General features: G+C 40.8%; 1 protein-coding gene across 1 annotated transcript; it reads left to right on the top strand.

The window, feature by feature from the left end:
* The first annotated feature begins 807 nt into the window (after positions 1-807).
* On the top strand, positions 808-21,602 carry LOC139168125 (ovocalyxin-32-like). The gene is made up of 6 exons (XM_070753530.1): positions 808-1,279; positions 11,662-11,724; positions 14,857-14,992; positions 18,483-18,604; positions 20,396-20,455; positions 21,052-21,602. The coding sequence occupies exons 1-6, from the start codon at positions 1,043-1,045 to the stop codon at positions 21,202-21,204; spliced, it is 771 nt and encodes a 256-aa protein (XP_070609631.1). The 5' UTR covers positions 808-1,042; the 3' UTR covers positions 21,205-21,602.
* Positions 21,603-22,710: the final 1,108 nt, after the last annotated feature.

Below are 22,710 nucleotides of genomic sequence, written 5' to 3'. Positions count from 1 at the left end.
CTTGTATAGGCATTTGTTGACCTATTGAATAATAAATTAAATGGGCCATTGACTTGATTCATTTTGCTGGCCATGTAAAACTTGAGTTCTCTGAAGATTTCTATATACAGTAGCCAGGAAAGAGTCAGAGAGTAAATATGGAAGATCTTTGAGACACATCTATATCTCTTGCAGGGAGTCAATAAGGATTGTCTGTCATCCAGGTAAAGTTGGATTTTACCTGGATGACAATGGATAGCAAATTGGACTTTACCTGGATGGCAATTGGACTTCTTTTCTTGTTGGTTCAAAACATTTCACTGCTTATGAAGAAGCTACTTGAGAAGCAACAAGAAAAGAAGTCAATTTGCCATGGCTCAACTTCCAGATTCTTGCAGGGAGGTAATTGTATCTCATCCAACAGGACTATGTCAGAAGTTGTCACTATATATACAGTATACACACTGGTTTGTTAATATTATGATTGCACATTCTGTATTTATAGTAAGACTAAAATTACAGTACAGTATATCCATCCTAATATAAAATACAGGAAATATTATAAGGGCAGACTAGATGGACCATGAGGTCTTTTTCTGCCGGTCAATCTTCTATGTTTCTATAACCTGCAAGGTCCCTTTCAATTCTAATAAAATAATAATAATAATAATAATAATAATAATAATAATAATAATAATAATAATAATAATAATAATAATAATAATAATAATAAAAATACTCCTCTCACACATCTGGACAACATCTGGCCAGGGGAAGCCAGCTGAGCAAACTCAAGCTGAACTGCCTCAGCCGGTCTCCTCCATTCCCGGAGGGTGGGTGGCTGTGTGGGAGGGAGGAGGAATGGGGACGGGGGCCTGGGGGTGGAGAGCCGGCCTCGGTTTGTAGTAGCAGCGAAAGGACAACGGAGGGCCTGAGGAAGGAGTGGGCGCTACCCAGAAGGGCGCCTCCTCGCCGGGGCTGGAGGCCGGCCGGGGAGGGGCCGAGCCTCTGGGGCGCTACTTGAATCTGGGTCCAAGCTTCGTCGCCCTGTCTCGTCGCTAGGATGCCTGGGATGTCGCCGGTCGCTCTCCTCCTCCTCCTGCCGCTGCTGCAGTGCTCGGCTCGACCCAGCGCCGGCCGCGACCCGGAGTACCTGCCGCCTCTTCCCCAGGGCGTGTTGCAGGCCTCCGACTTGCAATACCGGCGGGTCGCCCAGACGGCCGTCCAGTATCTCAACTACCAACAGGGCTCGCCCAGCTTGCTCCGGAAGGTCGTCTACCTCGCGAAGACCTCGGTCAGGGTAGGTAAGGGGGCGGTGGTGGTGAAGAGTCCAAGCTCCCGCTGTCGCTCCGGTCCTGCTTCGGAAGGGGGTCGGACTAGAAGACCTCTAAGGTCCCTTCCAACTCTTGTGTTCTTATGGGATTGCGCTTCGAGGAATTTTGCCAGGAAAACAAAGCTGCCAAACGGCGTTTAATTTGTTCAGTGGACGAACTTGGGAATTTTTTGTGGACTTCACCTTTTTTTTAACTGTGCTCCTTGACTTTTATTACTAGAGCTTTGCAAATCCTTTGCATATCCAGTCAGTCTGTTCAACCTAGCACACAGGTGGTTTCTTCCTGAGAATAAAGATTAGAGAATAAAGATTGTTGGGGGCTATAAGCTAACTGTAAACTGCTTTGAGAGTGCTATGAAGCACTGTGAAGAAGTTTATAAGTCTAAATGCCATTTCTATTGCTATTTATCATCTATCTATCTATCTATCTACCTACCTACCTACCTACCTATGTCAAACAATTATAGATGGTAATTTGTATTAGCATAACATTAGAAAAGTAAGGAGAAAAAGTAATAAAAGACAATAGGACATTAGGACAGGGACGGTAGGCACAATGGGGCGCTTATGGACGCCCCTTACAGACCTCTTACAATGGGGGAGAGGTCAATTGTAGATAATCTAAAGTTAAAGGTTTGGGGGTTAGGAGTAGAAACCACAGAGTCAGGTAGAGCATTGCAGGCATTGATCACTCTAGTCATATTTTTTGCAGTCTTGTTTAGAGTGCTTAGTTTAGATCTTCTTCCAATCCGCTTTCTCTTAATAGGTAAGGAGATAACCACGGTTTTTAACTGCCTGCTGATGAGAGAATGCAGAGCGCCCTTGATAAGAATTATAACCTCTCCCGCTCTTGTTCGACTTTTCAGTTGCAAGTCTCAAGCCACATGGGTCTGTAAGTGGAGAGTAGGCATAGGTGAGAGAGTAGCACATCTACTTATTCAAATAACTGAGTTCTTATACAAAGAATGATATGATGTCCTTTCATTAAACTCACTTTTGCAAACAACATGCTTGAAAATTGTCTGGGGGAGATTATGAATGATTGAATTGGATGAATGTGAATGGCTGTGCATGAGGGTTTTCTAGAATGTTAGTAATTTTGTATAATTCTTAAAATAAATAATTAAATTTCTTTACATATATTGTTTGCATTTATAATATTGTACGCCACCCTGAGTCCGAGAAGGGTGGCATAAAAATCTAATAAACAGATAGATAGATAGATAGATAGATAGATAGATAGATAGATAGATAGATGGATGATAGATAGATAGATAGATAGATAGATAGATAGATAGATAGATAGATAGATAGATAGATAGAATGTGGCTAAGGCAGAAAAGAGACTTAGAGACTTTGTCACTGGATGAAAATTATGCTTAAAACCTGAGTCCCTGTGTTTGGCTTTTAAGTGTTAACAAAATGACATCAAAACAGAATAAACATGCTAACAGCAGTGATTGCAATAATTTATCATCAACCTATGCAGAAATATTAAATGCTACATTATGTTTTAAATGTTTTGTACCCTGCCCACAATCCACAGGAGTTAGGTGACCAATACATAAAATAATTATGTTGATACTCTTAAAAATAACCATCCCTCATTTAACCAGAAAAGAGAAGTGGGGTTTTTTTTCTTGAAGGTATTTAATCTTCAAATCTTAGACCTATATTGCTTTCAGCAGATAGAAACATAGAAGATTGACGGCAGAAAAAGACCTCATTGTCCATCTAGTCTGCCCTTATTTTATCCTAGGATGGATATATGTTTATCCCAGGCATGTTTAAATTCAGTTACTGTGGATTTACTAACCACGTCTGCTGGAAGTTTGTTCCAAGCATCTACTACTCTTTCAGTAAAACAATATTTTCTCACCTTACTTCTAATCTTTCCCCCAACTAACCTCAGATTGTGCCCCCTTGTTCTTGTGTTCACTTTTCTATTAAATAAGAATAACATAAGTCTGCTTTCTTATCTCTTATCTCAGATAAAATCTTAACACTATCAAAATCAGCCAGCATCCTTTGTTGTTCTTGTTGGTCGCAAAGTCGTGTCCGACCGCTCGCAACCCCATCGACAACATTCCTCCAGGCTTTCCTGTCCTCTATCATCCCCCGGAGTCCATTTAAGCTCATGCCGACTGCTTCAGTGACTCCATTCAGCCACCTTTTCTCTCCCATCCCTTTCTTCTTTTCCCCTCAATCATTCAATCAGAAGTTGTGAATGCCCCAACACTAGAAATTTTGAATATGTGAAATTGTAGAGGATAGATGGGCAGAATAGAATAGAATAGAATTTTATTGGCCAAGTGTGATTGGACACACAAGGAATTTGTCTTGGTGCAGATGCTCTCAGCATACATAAAAGAAAAAGATACATTTGTCAAGAATCATGTGGTGCAACACTTAATGATGGTCATAGGGATCATTAAACAATGAAGAAACAATATTAATAAAAAAATCTTAGGATACAAGCAACAAGTTACAGTCATACAGTCCTTAAGTGGAAGGAAAAGGATGATAGGAAAGATGAGAAAAACTGGTAGAAAAATAGAAGTGCAGATTTATTTATTTATTTATTTATTTATTTGATTATTTATTTATTTAGTCCAATACACAATGAGAGTTTTAGTGGGTATATATATACATACACACACATAGTAAAATACATGATGAAGGTTATAGAGGAGATACTCATAGTAAAATGTATCTATGAAAGAATAGAAAAGAAGATATAGTAATAGAACATATCATTGAAAGAATAGAAGAAGAGATATAAGAATAGAAGAAAGGTATAGGAGATATAGGAGAGCAATAGGACAGGGGACGGAAGACACTCTAGTGCACTTGTACTCGCCTCTTACTGACCTCTTAAGAATCTGGATAGGTCAACGGTAAATAATCTAAGGGTAAAGTGTTGGGGGTTTGGGGATGACACTATGGAGTCCGGTAATGAGTTCCACGCTTTGACAACTCGGTTACTGAAGTCATATTTTTTACAGTCAAGTTTGGAGCGATTAATATTAAGTTTAAATCGGTTGTGTGCTCTTGTGTTGTTGTGGTTGAAGCTGAAGTAGTCGCCGACAGGCAGGACGTTGCAGCATATGATATTGTTAGTAAAAAGTCTGACAGCGTTGAGGGAATTATTTGTTTAGTAGATTGAGGGCGTTCGGGAAAAAACTGTTCTTGTGTCTAGTTGTCTTGGTGTGCAGTGCTCTGTAGTGACGTTTTGAGGGTAGGAGTTGAAATAGTTTATTTTTAAGCAGATGTTGGCTAGCCATCTGTCTGAAGTAATGTAGGTGTTCCTGCCTAAGCAGATGGTTGGACTAGAAGACCTCCAAGGTCCCTTCTAACTCATTGTTGTTGTTGTTATTGTTGTTGTTGTTATTATTATTGTTGTTGTTATTATTATTATTATTATTATTATTATTATTATTATTATTATTCCCACCATTAGGCTCTTCTCTAGTGAGTCCTTTGGATAAGCTTTCATGAGTTCAGAGAAGTTTTGCTGTCCTTGGTCCAGAAGCAATAATTACAATCTGATGGCATTTCCTTCATTCTGAGCTTCATCTCTAAGAACTCTGCTTTTTCTAAGCATTAATAATACTACTGACCTATAAAGGGTCATTATGGCCACATTATTTTAATTCCTAAATTGGTGGGCTTTACCATAGATTTTTAGCTGAGTGACTACAAGTTCTAGACAAGCCACTTTAGGACCAGTTCCCACAACTCACCAGAGCCTACAAAACATTTGCCAGACCCATCCTTGAATACAGTTCATCTGTCTGGAACCCACACCACATCTCGGACATTAACACCCTGGAAAACGTCCAAAGATACTTCACCAGAAGAGCCCTTCACTCCCTCCACTCGAAACGGAATGCCCTACGAAAACAGACTATCAATCATAGGCCTAGAAAGCTTAGAACTACGACGCCTAAAACACGATCTAAGTATTGTCCACAAAATCATATGCTGCAACATCCTGCCTGTCAATGACTACTTCAGCTTCAACCACAACAATACAAGAGCACGCAACAAATTCAAACTTACTATTAATCGCTCCAAGCTTGACTGTAAAAAATATGACTTTAGCAATCGAGTTGTTGAAGTGTGGAACTCATTATCTGACTCAGTAGTGTCAACCCCTAACCCCCAACATTTCTCCCTTAGACTATCCACGATTGACCTCTCCAGGTTCCTAAGAGATCAGTAAGGGGCGTACATAAGTGCACCAGTGTGCCTTTCGTCCCCTGTCCAATTTGTCTCCCCTTATCCCATATATCATATATCTTTCCTCCCTTTCATATATCTTCTCCTCTATTTTCATATCTTTTCTTTATATGTAATACTTCATGCCTATTCTCCTCAATATGTATTGTGTATTGGACAAATAAATAAATAAATAAATAAATAAAATAAGCTTATTAAAAGCTAGACTGCCAAGTTCTTAAATTTGAGTTCATTCCTGATTGGCCGTACTATTTGAACTCTTCCCACCTATTAAAACTTCAGAATTCCCAGCTTCCCTGGCCAAAGGGAGTTGTAATCTAATTAACACAGTTGGCCTAACACATTCTAGCAGAAATGCTGGCTAGGGAATTTTGAGAGTTAAAGTCCACACATCTTAAAATTGCTGAGGTTGAGAAACACTGATCTAAAAGTGACTAGTTAGAAGATTGAATAGTGTGACTAGCCTTTTAGCCAGTTAGTCACTTTTTTTTTCTTCTTTGCTGATTAATTGATGATTAAACAATACTGTATTTGGAACACAGGGAAAAAATAAACTTTAGGCATTAAACTTGGTTTGTACGAATGTAATAAATGCAGGGTCTTATTCTGTCTCCATTCTGTCCAGGAAAAAAAAAGGTTTGTCTAGAAGCAGAATAAATTAGCACTCTATCTTTTTAGGATTCCATAAACATATATCCCTAAAAGTGTGAAACAGCAAATTCTGTACCACATATGAAGCTGTCATCTAGATTTATGTGTTTGTTCAACAAACTATAGTAAAGAATATTGTGATGTCAACACAAAGCAGATTGTTCCTTGTGTTTCTTAAATCTTCCAAAAATGTTGTCATTTGAAAGTCAAAGGGTGGAGGGACAGCTTCACACATAGTGTTAAGCTATGGTTTGTTTAATCGTGGTTTAAACCACTACTACTTGCATTTAAAAATACAAACCAAGCAGACTTCATTAATGCCGTATAACCACAACTAGAAAAACAATTGTGAATTTTAGTCATATCTCCGCATCCTTCATATCAAGCTACGTGGAAATATTGATGACTGAGTGTCAACCTTATTGAGAAATGCTACATTTAAAATCACTTTCGGATTGTAATCTCTGCCTGTGTATCTTTTCTTATTTTGCAATAAGCTACATAATATTATATAAACTCTCTATAGAAACATTTTTGAAGCAGGCAGCAAAGACTGTAAGGTATTTTCTTTTCACCTTTTATGTTTACAGAAGAGCAAAAGATAAAAATAAGAAAACTCTGAAATGTTTTACAAAACAAACCAACTGGCTGGCCAAAACTGAAAGAGAATATTTGTTAAAATTTCATTTGCATCAGATGTCTGCTTTTGAACGCAATGTGCTGTGAAGTTATTCTTCTGAGGAAAATGCCATTCCTTGATTTAAAATAAAAAAAGTAAATGAACTAGTGTTTTATGGATTCAAAATGCTTTGATGCAGGTTCTGCATAAATTGTTGGGAACTATAAAAGTTCTGTATTTTTTACATTGGCTTTGCGTAGGAAAACTTTTGACGTCTGTTGGCTTAGCCTTGCTTTATTTTATGTTTCTTGGTTGTCCAGAAAAGGATTTGTCCAAAATTTCACAATACTATTCAGCTCATTTCATATGTTTAAAAAAGTTTGGTTACTACTTGTTCTGTCGGGCTCTCTGGTAGAATCCTCCCGAAAATTCACAGGTACAAATTTCAGACACACACACGTTTGAAAATTCAAAACAATATTCTTTATAACGAAAATTCAAATAAACTAAGCCCTCTTTTGGTATAGCAAAGAGCACTCGTCTCCAAACAAACTGGTAATTTGTACAAGTAATTTGCAGCTGTGAAGCAATTCACAGGCCTCCTTCTTTCACAAAGTGAAACACACTTTGCTCTGCTTTAGTTTCAAAGCGGGGGAAAAGCAACACACCAAGGTCGAAGTCAGCAAGGCAGGCACGAAACACAACGATCAGATAATCCTCCACAATGGCCAAACCCACACGCTGCTCTTTATAGCAGACTCACTAATTACCACAGCCCCACCCAATCACAGGTGGCCTCATTTTCTTTGATAATAATCTCAGTTGTTGTTGCCTATGCATCGCTCTCCGCATGCGTGGCTGTATCATTAACTCTTGTTCCGAATCCAAGGAGGAGATAGATAATTGATTTCCTTCTGAGCTGTCTGCCACACTCTCCTCCTCCCTGTCACTCATGTCTTCTTGTTCAGAGGAGCCTTCATCAGCAGATTCCACCGGGAGCAAAACAGGCCTGCAGCATGTGGATGTCTCCCCCACATCCACAGTCTTTGGGGCAGGAGCTGGGCCAGAGCTAACCACAACACTACTGGGATTTATTTTGGTGCATTTACTGACTTCAAACAATGAGCCCATAATATGGTTAGGACACTGGGTTGGCAAGCAGCAAGCCTTTGTTCGAGATCCGAGTGCTGCCATGGGGCAGGGTGAGCTCCTATCCTTCACTCCAGCTTCTTCCAGGTACATGAAAGGAGCCCCCAACTGGGTGTTTCCCCCAAAGATGATGTCAGTATGTTATTCTTTCAACCTGAAAGTGACTCAGTGCTTCCAATACAAATGGGATATAACCAACATCAAAAACCTCAAGCCATAATGATAAAAGTGTTAACATCCAACCTGTGGTCCTGGACAGCCAGTAAAGCAGCCTCTACAAAACTGTAAACATTTAATATCATTATGTGACTTCTAGCAATATTTATTTATTTTATTTATTTATTCATTTGTCCAATACACAAATACATAGGAAGAAAATAAACATGAAGTAATATATATAAGGATAAAAGTGAAAATAGAAGAGAAGATATATGAAAGGAAGAAAATATATGTGATATATGAGATAAAGGAAAGACAATTGGACAGGGGACGAAAGGCACACTAGTGCACTTATGTACGCCCCTTACTGGCCTCTTAGAAACCTGGAGAGGTCAATCGTGGAGAGTCTAAGGAAGAAATGTTGGGGGTTAGGGGTTGACACTATTGAGTCCAGTAATGCTTCGACAACTCGATTGTTAACGTCATATTTTTTACAGTCAAGTTTGGAGCGGTTCGTATTAAGTTTGAATCTGTTGCGTGCTCTTGTGTTGTTGTGGTTGAAGCTGAAGTAGTCATTGACCGGTAGGACGTTGTAGCATATGATCTTGTGGGCAATACTTAAATCGTGTTTTAGGTGCTGTAGTTCTAAGCTTTGTAGACCCAGGAAAATACCCTATTTTCGTAGGGTATTCTGTTTCGAGTGGAGAAGTGAAGGGCTCTTCTGGTGAAATATCTTTGGACGTTTTCAAGGGTGTTAATATATATATATATACATTATATTTTATATATAATGCAGTGCAACCCAGGTAGGCCAAAGGTTGGACAGCCCTGTATTAATGTTTAAGAGCCGCAGCGATGCAGGGGTGAGACTGCAGCCTGCTGGCTGCCTGCAATTTGTCAGTTCAAATCTCACCAGGCCCAAGGTTGACTCAGCCTTCCATCCTTCCGAGGTGGGTAAAATGAGGACCCAGATTGTTGGGGGCAATAGGCTGACTCCGTAAATTGATCAGAGAGGCCTGTAAAGCAGTACATATATGTCTGCTGTTGCTATTGACTCAAGGCCTTGGACTGATTTTGTTACAACAGACTAAATCTGCCTTTTCTATCTAATCTGGGCAGGGTTTCCTTCAATTGTTTCCACTGTAAGGAAATCCTATTGCATAAGCCAAACCCACTGAACTGCCACTAACACTTTCCTTCCCTTTTCCATGGAGTTAAGCAGAGAGATATGTGGGTATACATAGATAGGAAGCCATATAGAAATTCCATGGTTTAGATGAGATAGACAAGTTGAAAAAAATGAAAGAAAACTTTTGGGATGTGGTCACGAGGACATAAACTGGACTTGAGTGTCTTTACATTTTTAATTTCCAGAAGCAACTCTTGCAATTGTGTGTACTGTTATAGAATACACAAAACAGGACTATCACATAAAGCAGGGGTGAGAAGCCTAAAATTTTATTAACTACCGTATGTGAAAAGGCAGAAATGAATACTTGACAAATACCACTTTCATTTCAATCAGTCAATTGCTGCAGCGATGAAGCCTGGGTCCACTCCTCAGTATTTTTGATTTCAGACATCACCTAAAGTTCAATAATGAAAAGTAGTAATTCTGCTTTGGTCATCGTGGTATGTGAAATACCATGCCCACATTTAGTACTGCACTATAGGAAGAATTCATGGAAATTTGGATAAGGAAAAGAGTACTGAAGATGATTACAGGGTGTGTTCCAAAAGTAATGCAATTGAATTTCCCGCGGCGCTCCTATTGGTTGGAGTGGGACCGAAGCACTTGGAGTAGGTGGGGGGAAAGCTAAGCTTTGCTGCAAAACCAATCTCAGTGCTATCCAAGTTGTGGAAGCGTCAGGACATCATTTATTTATTTATTTATTCATTCATTCATTCAATTTTTATGCCGGCCTTCTCCTTAGACTCAGGGCGGCTTACAACATGTTAGCAATAGCACTTTTTAAAAAGAGCCAGCATATTGCCCCCACAATCCGGGTCCTCCTTTTACCCACCTCGGAAGGATGGAAGGCTGAGTCAACCTTGAGCCGGTGATGAGATTTGAACCGCTGACCTTCAGATCTACAAGTCAGCTTCAGTAGCCTGCAGTACAGCACTCTACCTGCTGCGCCACCCCGGCTCATTCGTTATTGTAAACTTCTGCGCGTCGACCGTGTCACAAACAAAACTTTGAACTTTTGAACTTTTGCAACGTATAGAAATTGAACCTGATTATTTGGACAATGTCATCACTGGTGATGAAACCTGGGTTTGTGAATACGACCCAGAAATAAAATGCCAAAGCTCTGAGGGGCACACCGACCAGTCCCCCAAGCCCAAAAAGGCAAGAATGAGCAAATCAAAAGTGAAAACAATGCTCATTGTCTTTTTCTACAGTAAAGGAGTGGTCCATAAGGAGTTTGTTCCTCAAGGACAGACAGTTAATGCTGCCTACTTCCAGAGAGCTTACAGGGTGGGGGAGGGCATGTTACCCTCGCCCAGCTACAGGGAAGCCTTTGGAGGCTGAGGAGGGCAAAACACGAGCCTACTGGGCCCACCAGAAGTTGTTAAACAGGCTGTTTCCCGCCTCCAGGGGGCAGGAAAGCTGTTTTCGCCCTCCCCAGGCATTGAATTATGGGTGTGGGCACTTGTGCATGTGCGATAGTGCGTACATATCTTCTTTCAGCACTTGAGGAAAAAAAGATCTGCCATCACTGGCCTAGGAGAAGAGCCTTCTCTGTGGTGGCCCCAGCCCTCTGGCACGAACTCCCTCCAAAGATGATGATGATGATGATGATGATGATGATGATAATAATAATAATAATAATAATAATAATAATAATAATAATAATTTATTAGATTTGTATGCTGCCCTTCTCCGAAGGCTCGGGGCGGCTCACAACAATAATAAAACAATATAACAATGAAACAAATCTAATATTAAAAACATATAAAACCCTATCATTTAAAAAAGATACGTATCGCTCCCTCCCTCCTGGTCTTTTGTAAAGCTCTCAAGACCTACCTCTGCCAGCAGGCATGGGGGCTGTGAGCAACGAGATTGTCTCTGGCCGATGTTGTTGTGAGTGATTGAATTGGATGAATGTGGATGACCGTGCATGGGGTTTTTAGTATTTTTGCTAATTTTATATATTTCTTTTTTTTTTAATAATTAGGATTCTACACATACAGTATATTGTTTGTATTGCAATGTTGTACGCTGCCCTGAGTCGCCTCAAGAAGGGCAGCATAGAAGTCAACAAACAAACAAATAAATAAATAAGTGATAATGTCTAAATGGGGATTTATTTAGGATGATGAACACAAAGCAGAAAAGACTCATTGCATCCCAACTACGTAGAGTTTTGCTAACATTCCTGAAATGATAGAAAAGACATATCCAACAGGACTACTGCATAAATGCCATATAGCATTTTAATGACCTGCTGCTTTAAAAGGTGTTTGTACCATGTGTGCCATACATATTTTGAAGTGTAACCTTAGTTTATATGTCTTGCAGAACATCCCAGGAGTTGGACACGTGTACTCTCTGCGGTTTTATACAAAACACATCCAAACTGGGGTAAGTGGATTGTTGTACTTTCTGTAGAAGAATTTCTATAATATAATTTTTTTCCTGGCACCAATGCACGGGAAACCAACCATGATATCTGCTTTCTTCAGTATCATATCTAACAAATTCTGCAGAGTGCTTGGATACAATGGGCTCCTTTTGGTATGGCTGAGCAAAATCCATCCATCATGCATTCATTTGATTTATATAGCCACGCATCTCATATAGCAACTCTGGATAACTTACAGCATGTAAAAACAATGCAAGTATAATATATTTGCTTTCTAATAATATATAACAAACCTAATACTTTAAAAAATCCCTTCGTGGCATGGATCCAGGCTATCTGAGAAATCGATTCACCCCAATGGGCTTAGCCCATCCCATTCATGCCAGCAGAAGGGAGTATGTTGTAGACCCCATCAGCCAAGGCATTTTAGTTGTCAGGATCCAGGAGAACAGCCTTTTCTGCTGTGGCTTCCGCCTTCAGGAATAGAAATAGTGATATCACTTAGACTTATATACCACTTTACAATGTTTTACGACCTTCTCTAAACGGTTCACAGAGCCAGCATATTGCACCCAAAAATCTGGGTCCTCATTTTATCCACCTTGGAAGGATGGAAGGATGAGTCAACCTTGAGCCTGGTGAGATTGGAACTGCCAAATTACAGGCAACCGGCAGTCAGCAGAGGTAGCCTGCATTACTACACTCTAACCACTGCGCCACCCTGGCTCAATGTCTTTATATATTAATTTAATTTAATTTAATTTAATTATTGGATTTGTATGCCGCCCCTCTCCGTGGACTCGGGGCGGCTAACAACAGTGATAAAAACAGCATGTAACAATCCAATACTAAAACAACTAAAAAACCCTTATTTATAAAACCAAGCATACATATAAAAATACCATGCATAAATTGTACAGGCCTAGGGGGGAAGAATATCTCAGTTCCCCCATGCCTGATTTTTGTTTAAACAAGGTTCCAATTGCCCCTATTAAAAATCAAATTGCCCCCTTGTGGGCAATTATAAACACTAAGGTAGGACCTCCAATGAATCATTTGGTCAAATCAGAGGCAGAGAGGTGATGCTGGTTATCAGTAGCACTTCATTGCCACCCCGAGTCTTTGGAAAGGGGTGCATACAAATCAAATCAAATCAATAAATGTGCTGAGACACCCAGCAAAGCAGGATTTGCAGGTTAGATACTGTGCAGTCACTTCAAATTGCCCCCCACCATTCCCAATCCAAGGGGCAGAAGACATGTCTACCCACATTCTGTGTCACTACTGATCAGAGGATTGCAGTACCAAGCACCAGTGATTTACACCTAGTCAAATGCCTCCATTAAATGGCTGTGGGGGTACTCCTAAAGCAATACAGTGGTACCTCTACTTAAGAACTTAATTCGTTCCGTGACCAGGTTCTTAAGTAGAAAAGTTTGTAAGTAGAAGCAATTTTTCCCATAGGAATCAATGTAAAAGCAAATAAAGCGTGCAAACCCATTAGGAAAGAAATAAAAGCTCGGAATTTGGGTGGGAGGAGGAAGAGGAAGAGGAGGACAGTCGAGGCCGAAGGAAGAAGGTGAAGTGAGGGGAATCAAAAAAATCCAAAACTTTAAGGCTTAAAAAAAAAAGAGGGAGTCTGAGGTGGCAAGGAGGAGCACGCGCCTCCCATACACCCGGCACGGGGCTGCCTCCCATACACTGCGCCAGAGAGAGAAACCCAGGGGGAATGGCAAGAAACTTGCCGGGCCTTCGTACCGCTTTCAAATTTCCTGGGAAATTTTTCCGGGCTTGGGTTCTTAAGTAGAAAATGGTTCTTAAGAAGAGGCAAAAAAATCTTGAACACCTGGTTCTTATCTAGAAAAGTTCTTAAGTAGAGGCGTTCTTAAGTAGAGGTACCACTGTATTTGCTTCCCTGAAATATGGGATTGTAAGTGGAGAAGTTGTAGGATTTAATTGTATGAAAGCTTATCTTCCTTTCCATGTATCTGTCTCTGACCAAGCTACATTTTTCTCACTACATTATGCTTGAATTTCCCATATCCTTGGTATCTTTTCGGAAGAGATAAACTGCAAACAAACCTCCTAGAAATAGCTTCTAACAGCAGAAAATATTTATCCCGGGTGTGTTTTACAAAATAGCAGTGAAAAGACTTTCTGAGTCAGAGCAGTGATAATAGAAATATGGATTTTTCCCCCTTCTCTGCAACATTCTTCAGAGTCTTTGGAAAAGGGAGGCATATAAGTCCAATGAACAAGTCCAATTAATGTTCTGTCTGGGTCCCCCCAGACGCCAACACCAACTAAAAAGAGTAGCCAGACACACTGGTAAAAAGCAAAGGCAGTTTATATATTTGAAAGCAAACACAGATAACAAAAACTGTTCTTACAAACTGGAATGCTATGAAGCTTCACAGAAGACTCATGACGGCCAGGCAATAAAACAGGATTCTTGCTGGCAAAAACAACACTGTAGATAATAAAACCCACGCCTCCCCCAAGTTTTCAGCCTTCGAGGCCACAAGCCAGAATCAGAGACGCCAAGGATCGAAGCAAGGTCACAGGACTCCCAAAAGATAACTCTCCACAATACAGGAAGGGCGGGCCTGCCTTTTCAACCTTTCTGAGGAGAACCACACCCAAACCCAGCTGTTGCCTATTAGGGATGGAAATACCTGGCTAATTGTCCCCTTCGTTGTGCTGCCCTTCTCTGCCTCATATCTATGATGGCTTGTGCGTTCTCATCTAATGACTCCAGGCTACTCGCTGGGGAGAGCTCCCCCCGGGGGTCTCAGGCTGTTCTCCCTCCTCCTCGTCCTGACATTCCTCTTCCCCGTCTGCCTGGTCCTCCTCCTCCTCCTGTTCCTCGTCCTCCCCCTCTGAGCATGGAGCCGGCAGAGTTCCAGCCGTTCCCTGAGGAGCCTCAGGCTGAATCACAACAATTAATAATTTGCAAAATTTGTTTCCATTGCCCTCAAGTAGTTTTCCACCTTAGAAGTGGCATGGTTGATTCTGTAAACAGTTTTTCTTTTTTCACAGTCTGCTGCTAGATATAGGAAAGGATGACATAGCAAGGAAGTTTGCAAAAAAACAACCCCATATGTTATTTTCTTTTTCTTTTTTCTTTAAAGCAAAACCTAGGAAAATGCAGTGCAAATGTACTTTACCAGAAGACATCTAAACCAGTGATTGAAATCAATTGTGCAAACAACAAAGATGCTGATCAAATCAAGAAGGATGACTTCAACCTATATACAAAACTTAAAGGTACATCCTTGGCAGGAAATCTTTTTCATAACCACCCAGGACTACATGCCTCTCCCCTAATTAACCAATTTTTAGATTTGCACAATACATTGAGCAATGAACTTACCCATTGATCTGATTTTGCAGAATGCACAAAGCTGAAGGAAGAAATTGAACATTAAATTAACATTAAAACTAACCAAAACTAACCAAATTTAGCATATTCTGTCTTTAACTTACTTGCATTGTGTAACACCAGGCAACGAGTTTTAGATCATTGATAGCAAACCTTGTAGAGACTGAGTGCCCAAACTGCAATCCAAACCCCACTTATTTATCGCAAAGTGCCAACACAGCAATTTAACCTGAATAATAAGGTTTTACCACCTAAAATAATGATAAACGATGCAGAGTTCAGCAAATTGTTCTAAGAAAAGGTGCTATATGCACTTTGACACCCCTCCATTTTTTCTGCTTTTGAAATATTATGCTTAGCAACAATAAAAAATAAAAACTTTTGTAATACAATGGTACCTCTACCTAAAGACGCCTCTACAGTGATACCTCATCTTACAAACTTAATTGGTTCGGGGAGGAGGTTCATAAGGTGAAAAGTTCGTAAGATGAAACAATGTTTCCCATAGGAAACAATGTAAAAGGGATTAATGCGTGCAAAGAAAAAACAATCACAAAAACGACGCTCCGCTGGGCGCCACCACCCGGCTATCACCTTTTGAAACAGCTGGGGGGCTTCTCGGCGTTCTCCCGAACCCGGAAATTCAGCAAAGTTCGGGTTCGGGAGGCCACCGAGAAGTGCCGCCGTCTAGCTGTCACCTTTTGAAACAGCCGGGGGGCTTCTCGGCGTTCTCCCGAACCCAAAAAGTTCAGCAAAGTTTGGTTCGGGTTTGGGTTCGGGAGGCCGACGAGAAGCGCCGCCACCCGGCTGTCACCTTTTAAAACAGCTGGGGGGCTTCTTGGTGTTCCCTCGAATGCCGAACCCGGAAGTTCGGCAAAGTTCGGGTTCAGGAGGCCGCTGAGAAGCGTCGCCGCCTGGCTGTCAGCTTTGCAGAAGAGCTGCAGAGCTGTCGGCCGGTCGGGAGGCTGAAACGGAGGTGGGGAATCCCAATAGGGAATTCCATGGGCAGAGCTTCGACGTCACGAAGACGTCCTTCCTGGAGTCCATGTTTCGGCTGGCCAGGAAGGACGTCTCCGTGATGTTTCAAAAGGCGACAGCCAGGTGGCGGCGCTTCTCGGCCGAACTCCAAACTTTTGCCGAACTTCTGGGTTCGGCGTTTGCAGCGGCGGGTTCGTAAGGCAAAAAAAGGTCGTAAGAAGAGGCACAAAAATCCCGAACCCCGGGTTCGTATCTCGAAAAGTTCATTAGACGAGGGGTTCGTATCACGAGGTACTACTGTACTTACAAACTTTTAAAAATAAAAACCGGGTATTCAAGATTTTTTTGCCTCTTCTCAAGAACCATTTTCCACTTATAAACCCGAGCCTCCAAAACTCTAACTGGAAAAGGCAGGGAGAAACCTCGGTGGAGCCTCTCTAGGAATCTCCCGGGAGGAAACAGGACCGGAAAAGGCGGAGAGAAGCCTCCATACTCCACTTCCCATTCCTTAGGGTCCCTACAACCATTTGGACCTTCTTCCCATTCTGTCAATACTTCAGTTATTTTTTGAAGATCTCCAGAGCTGAGAAGATTGGGCTGTGGAAGGAGGACAAGCCAGTCTGTTCGTAGGCCACGTGGCACAATCCCTCAAACAATTATCTTTTTCTGAGTGAAAAATAATGTGGCCAAAACTCATTCACTAGCCTTAGCCTTGGTGGCATCACTCAGAAAAAGCCAGCCATTTGTGGAATTGTGCCACGTGGCACAGCAATGGAATGGCCTGTCCTCCTTTCCTCAGCTCTGAAGATCTTCAAAAAGATGAGCGATCAAAGATGGAGGATGGGGAACAGCACCAACGGGGTAGCGAAACAGGACCAATGGCGGGCCAGGATGAGGACATGGAATATGGCGGAGGATGGGTGGGTGTTGCATCTATGCAGTCGGTTACAAGGGTGAACAACCCCAGGATTCTTCAATGAATATCACTTTGGGATTGGGCTGTAAACAGGGAAGGGCTACCAAAATTTTTACTATCATACTGTGGGCATGGCTTATGCAGGACGCCCTGCATTTTCTTTCAATATCTTCCTCTGGGATGGAGCTCCATTTTCGCTACACCACTGTGTGTCCCCCACCCCCAGTCCGGGCAGTAGCCCTCCCCTGGTTGTAACTAACCTTGGGGAAGGTCTGTTGTAAGATTGAACAGTCATGACTGTTTTTAAATAGAGGACATCCCGGATTATTAATTTGATTAGCAGTCTAGCCTTTTAAAAACTACACAACCGCTCTAAACTCGACTGCAGGAAATGCAACTTTAGTAACCGAAGAGTTAATGCATGGAACTCATACCTGACTTGGTAGTATCATCACCTAACCCCCAAAACTTTACTCTTAAGACTATCCACTGTTGGACCTCTCCCGATTCCTAAGAGGTCAGTAAGGGGTCTGCATAAGTGCACCAGCATGCCTTCCGTCCCATGTCCTAATGTTCCTCTCTTACTAGTATCATTTGTTATATCTTTGTATACTACCAATTTGTAAGTTAAGTAAGTAAGTAAGTATATCTATGAGACCGCCTTCTGCCGCACGAATCCCAGCGACCGGTTAGGTCCCACAGAGTGGGCCTCCTCTGGGTCCCATCAACAAAACAATGTTGTTTGGCAGGGCCCAGGGGAAAAGCCTTCTCTGGGGCGGCCCCGGCCCTCTGGAACCAACTCCCCCAGGAGATTAGAATTGCCCCCACCCTCTTTGCCTTTCGTAAGCTCCTTAAAACCCACCGCTGCCGTCAGGCATGGGGGAACTGAGATATTCTTTCCCCCTAGGCCTTTACAATTCATGTATGGTATGTTTGTATGTATTGATGTTTGGTTTTACAATAAGGGTTTTTAGTTGTTTTAGTATTGGATTTACATGCTGTTTTTTGTTACTGTTGTTAGCCGCCCCGAGTCTACAGAGAGGGGCAGCATACAAATCCAATAAATAAATAAATAAATGAATGAATGAATGAATAAATGAATAAATAAATAAATAAACACAAACAAACAAACAAATATAATGATGCAACCACATCCATGTCTGTTTTCATCCAAATAATGAACAGTTCTCTCTTTAAAAAAAAACTACTTTCCATTGGAGTTTTGCAAAAATGGCACTTATTGGAGATGATATAAATGCTAACCAAGATTTATCTTCAACTTCATCAAAGGGGTGAGTGGGTGTTTGCAAATCAGATGTAGCATGTCTACCTCTTAATAAAACATATTAATGTTTGCTGATAAAAATATTTTTTGACTCTGCATGAGAAAACCTTATAAGACGGCCTTATTTAATTGAAATATCACCCCCTTCATTAGCTTCTCTCCCTCTCTTTTGTTTCCTCCTCCTCCACCCTGACAGCCACATCATCACCAGATGAATTAAAATATTTTGCCAACATCGGAAGCAGTTACATTGCATGGAAGCAAGCAAATGAATATGTGGGTTACCACATGAAGGAAATAAAAGATGCAAAGAAAAGGGTAAGTGACAAGGACTTACCAACGAATGCCTACGAACCACCAGCCAAGTCAATGAGCAGTTAACACTGAACAACAATCCCATTTTAGCCTCCCATGTTTAAGGTGAACCTGTATGTTTAGTTTGTGGTGCAGTGTGTTTCAGGGAAAACTCCTGTTAAATAAATGTCTAAATGAAAAAAATGCACAATAATAATTTCTATGACTAAGAACTACTCAGAGATTAGACATTCATTTGCTAAGACACTGGTGACCTATTAAGTACAAGGTTTTCATAATTTTAATCTCTGGCCTGGTTCAGATTTAACACCAAGGTTTTCAAGAATAGATTGGACAACCGCCCCGAGTTTTCGGAGAGGGGCGGCATATAAATCCAATAAATGAAATGAAACCGCTTGACCAGGACAGTATAAGGCAGTGATGGTGAACCATAGGTGGCACACAGAGCCATATCGGAGGGCACGCAAGACTTTGCCATGTTTCCGTTCCAGTGCGCATGCAGGTGCTGGCCTGCTGATTTGGAAAGGCTGTTTTATCCTCAGGACACTTCAGAGAAGCTGCCCTGGAGGCAAAAAAAATCCCCCAATGGACAAACAGGAACTGTGAAAAAATGCACTTCCGGTTTGCCGTTGTGCTGTTTTTTGCACTCCGGAGGGTTCATGGAAGCTTCCTGAAGCCCCAGAGTGCAAAAAACAGCTCTATGGGCAAACTAGAAGTATGTTTTCTGAACTTCTGGTTTGTCTATTGTGCTGTTTTTTGCACTCGGGAGCTTCAAGAAGCTTCCCTGAACCCTCTGGAGTACAAGAAACAGCACAGCGGCAAACCGGAAGTGCATTTTTTCACACTTCCTGTTTGTCCATTGGTGGATTTTTTTGCCTCCACTTCTCTGTGTGTTTTCCTGAACTTCCAGTTTGCCCGATTGGCAATTTTTTTTCACCTACCAGGCTTCAGAAAGGCCTGTGTGCCTAGCATGGGGGCAGCACGGGGGGGAGGGGTTGTGTATGCGTGGGGGAAGGGAAGGGTTATGCTAGTACATGCACACACCTTTTGGCACACAAACCAAAAAAGGTTCGCCATCACTGGTATAAGGTCTACCTTGAGCAGGGGGGTTGGACTAAATGACCTCCAGTTGCCCTTCCAGCCCTATGATTCTGTGTTCTATGAAAACATATTTTGAGAAAGCAAAGGACATTGACAGTGAACGAGGGGTAAGGTAAGGAAAAAAAGAGACTGGGAAGGTTTAGGAGTTGGTGATGGGCCAGTTAGCTATTGTTCATGTCCTTGATTTCAAGCACAGCATATCATACCCCATTCCCCTGCTCCCTGAAGCTCTCTAGGACAGCCTTCCTTAGCTGCCAAAGTTTTTAGCTTGAAGCACAACATTGAGAGACACAGCTAGGAAAGACCTGAAGAGAAGGATGGTATAAGCTCACAGACCATGTGGAAAAAGTGGGAAGGTACTAGCCCTACTTGCTCCTTAGATGTTCTGGTTTTTGTTCTGGCCCAAACCTGGAAAAATCAAAATGCTCCAGGGTTCAAGTACTATCAAACTCATAGTCCGCCCAGGATGGCTTGGTAGAACTTCTGGAGTACAACTTCAATGGTACGGGACATTGTAAAGAAAAGATGGTTTTACTAAAATGTCAGGAAACATCCAGAGCATAAGCCATTCTGCACACTCAATATAATATTGATCTCAGTACACACAGTGCCTAGATGCTAAGAAGATGCTCTTTAAAATATAATTATCTTGTCCAGCCTTAATCCAACCTTTTTTTTCTCCTTCCTGCCCAGGAACGTGACAATGCCCTTGAATTTGACTATACCGTTTTGATTGGTAGTGATGACTTAAAGGTATGGAAGCTTCAGCATTCAACAGTTTTGGTTTTATAAAATAATGAGCCTGAAGACCTATCTATGTCGCCAGGCATGGGGCAATTAATGTACCCCCTTTTCTGACCATTAAGAGTTATGTGTGGTTTTGACTGTATAGTATTGACTGTTTTTTAAGAGAGTGGGTTTTTAGTTATAAACATTAGATTTGTATTGTACTGTTTTATTGCTGTTGTGACCGCCCTGAGTCTTCGGAGAGGGGCGGCATACAAATCTAATAGATGATTATTATTATTATTATTATTATTAATTAATTAATTAATTAATTTTATTTTAGAGGTATTGTTTCATCAGGTGAATTGAGTCCAGTGACTATATAATAATCATTCCAATCTATTTTGAAAGGACATTACAATCAGGGAAGAAATTTATAAAAATAATTTATTAGACAATTCTATGCATGCTTATTCCAAAGTAAATCCTGCTAAATGCAGTAAAGTTCGTACCCAAGGAATTAAGTTTAGGATTGCATCCAATAAATACACACTCTGAAGTATTACTGGAATCAATGGATTTCTTCCAAATAGACTGACTCCTGTCATTGATTATTTTTACAGGATCTTACCTGTCATATGCAAATTACCTGGAACCTGGATCTGCCAATAAAAGTGAAATATGATTGTCCTACAGAAGAGAGTTCTGCAGAATCCGCAGATGGCTCTGGAGAAGAGTCGGGTTCCTATGATTATTTGGTTGATACTAATTTTTAAGTAGGGAAGAAAATCCTTCCATTTAATGCAGTTGTAAACATTTTTGCAAAGATGTAGCACATCGTTTGTTAATATTCCAAATCTTCTATTTAAATCAATGCAATCTGTCTGGAAGCTCTGCACTTGTCACTTCTGATCTATCATAAATATCACTCTGCTGGTTAATTTCTTATTTTACAGTTATTTCTATTATATGGAAAAACTGCTGATGTGTCCTAAGTTTCTGGCATTAGAAGTAACTCAATATAAGGCATTTTTAATATATATATATATGAACAAAAATCTTTGAAAATTTAAAAACTGCCATTTTAAATACATATTTGATAAAATATTTTTTAATTTTGGAAAATATTTGATGCTGAGATTTAACTTATCTTCAATAAAAGGACAAGAATATATTTTGTCTGTTTCACTTCATGCTGTACCACCTGAGCTACAATATTTCAAAATTTCCTTTCAATGCTTTGTATAAGGATGTTTAAAATAGGTAGAAAATGAAGCTTGATTACTTCAGGTTTTTCTGAGATATACGAGTCCAAAGCAAACCTTTGCCAGCAGCCTTCTAAGTATGTAATTGTAGGCAGGTTAACCAAAATTTACCATACATTCTTCACCTAATTGAACTAAAATTTACTATAAATTCATCTCTAATTATTATTTCAAAATGTACAGGAAAAAGAACTTACAAGTAAATTTTGCAGAGCTGAGCTCCTTGGCTAGAAGATTGGGGGGAAAGCTAATAAATAAAATGTCAGTGTCAACAACATATTGTTTTTTGAAGGACAAATTACACATGAATCTTTGGGTAAGCATTAAAGAGTTTTAACACATCCCACAGCCCAGTTCTAATCTTCTGCATCTATGTGCATTTGAAAGTAAAATATCTGATTGCAAGTGCCACTTGCTTCAAATGCAACCTGCAGTTGTGCACAGCCTCAGCACCATTGCAACAAAAAGTGTAGAGATTATTGAAAAGTATACATTACAACTTTAATCTTTAGGTCTGAGGTGGGTTAATTTTTTTAAAAAAACACACATTTGTTATTTGCAGAAACTGTGTTCTTACTTGGACTGGACCTAACTCATCACCTTAATTGCAATGGGGATTTGTATACGATTCGTTTCTTAGATCAGAACTTTAATTTCCATCAAATTTACCCCGGAATAATACTTGACCATGGTTTTCCCTTGATTATCTATGGCACTGATGGCAAACCTTTTTTTCCTCGGGTGCCAAATGAGTGTGTGCGCACATTATCGCACATGCGTGAATGCCCACACGCACAATTCAATGCCTGGGGAGGGCGAAAACAGCTTCCCCCACCCTTCAGAGGCCCTCTGGAGGCCAGAAATGGACTGTTTTCCAACTTCTGGTTGTCCCAATAGGCTCGTGTTTTGCCCTTCCCAAACTCCAAAGGCTTCCCTGAAGCAGGGGGAGGGTAAAAATGCCCCCCGACCTCCTGGAGGCTCTCTGGAAGCAAAAAACACCCCCCCCCCACCCTCAAG

Source organism: Erythrolamprus reginae, chromosome 5, assembly GCF_031021105.1.
Source record: "Erythrolamprus reginae isolate rEryReg1 chromosome 5, rEryReg1.hap1, whole genome shotgun sequence".
Classification (NCBI taxonomy): Eukaryota; Metazoa; Chordata; class Lepidosauria; order Squamata; family Dipsadidae; genus Erythrolamprus; species Erythrolamprus reginae.
The sequence above is the reverse complement of the archived record's forward strand: the minus strand, read 5'-3'. Positions and strand labels throughout refer to the sequence as shown.

Coding starts and splice junctions, on each gene's coding strand:
- LOC139168125 (XM_070753530.1), top strand. CDS start 1,043: ATGCCTGGGATGTCGCCGGTCGCTCTCCTCCTCCTCCTGCCGCTGCTG. Junction 11,725..14,856: donor CAAAACACATCCAAACTGGG/GTAAGTGGATTG, acceptor TTTTCTTTAAAG/CAAAACCTAGGAAAATGCAG. Junction 14,993..18,482: donor CCTATATACAAAACTTAAAG/GTACATCCTTGG, acceptor CCACCCTGACAG/CCACATCATCACCAGATGAA.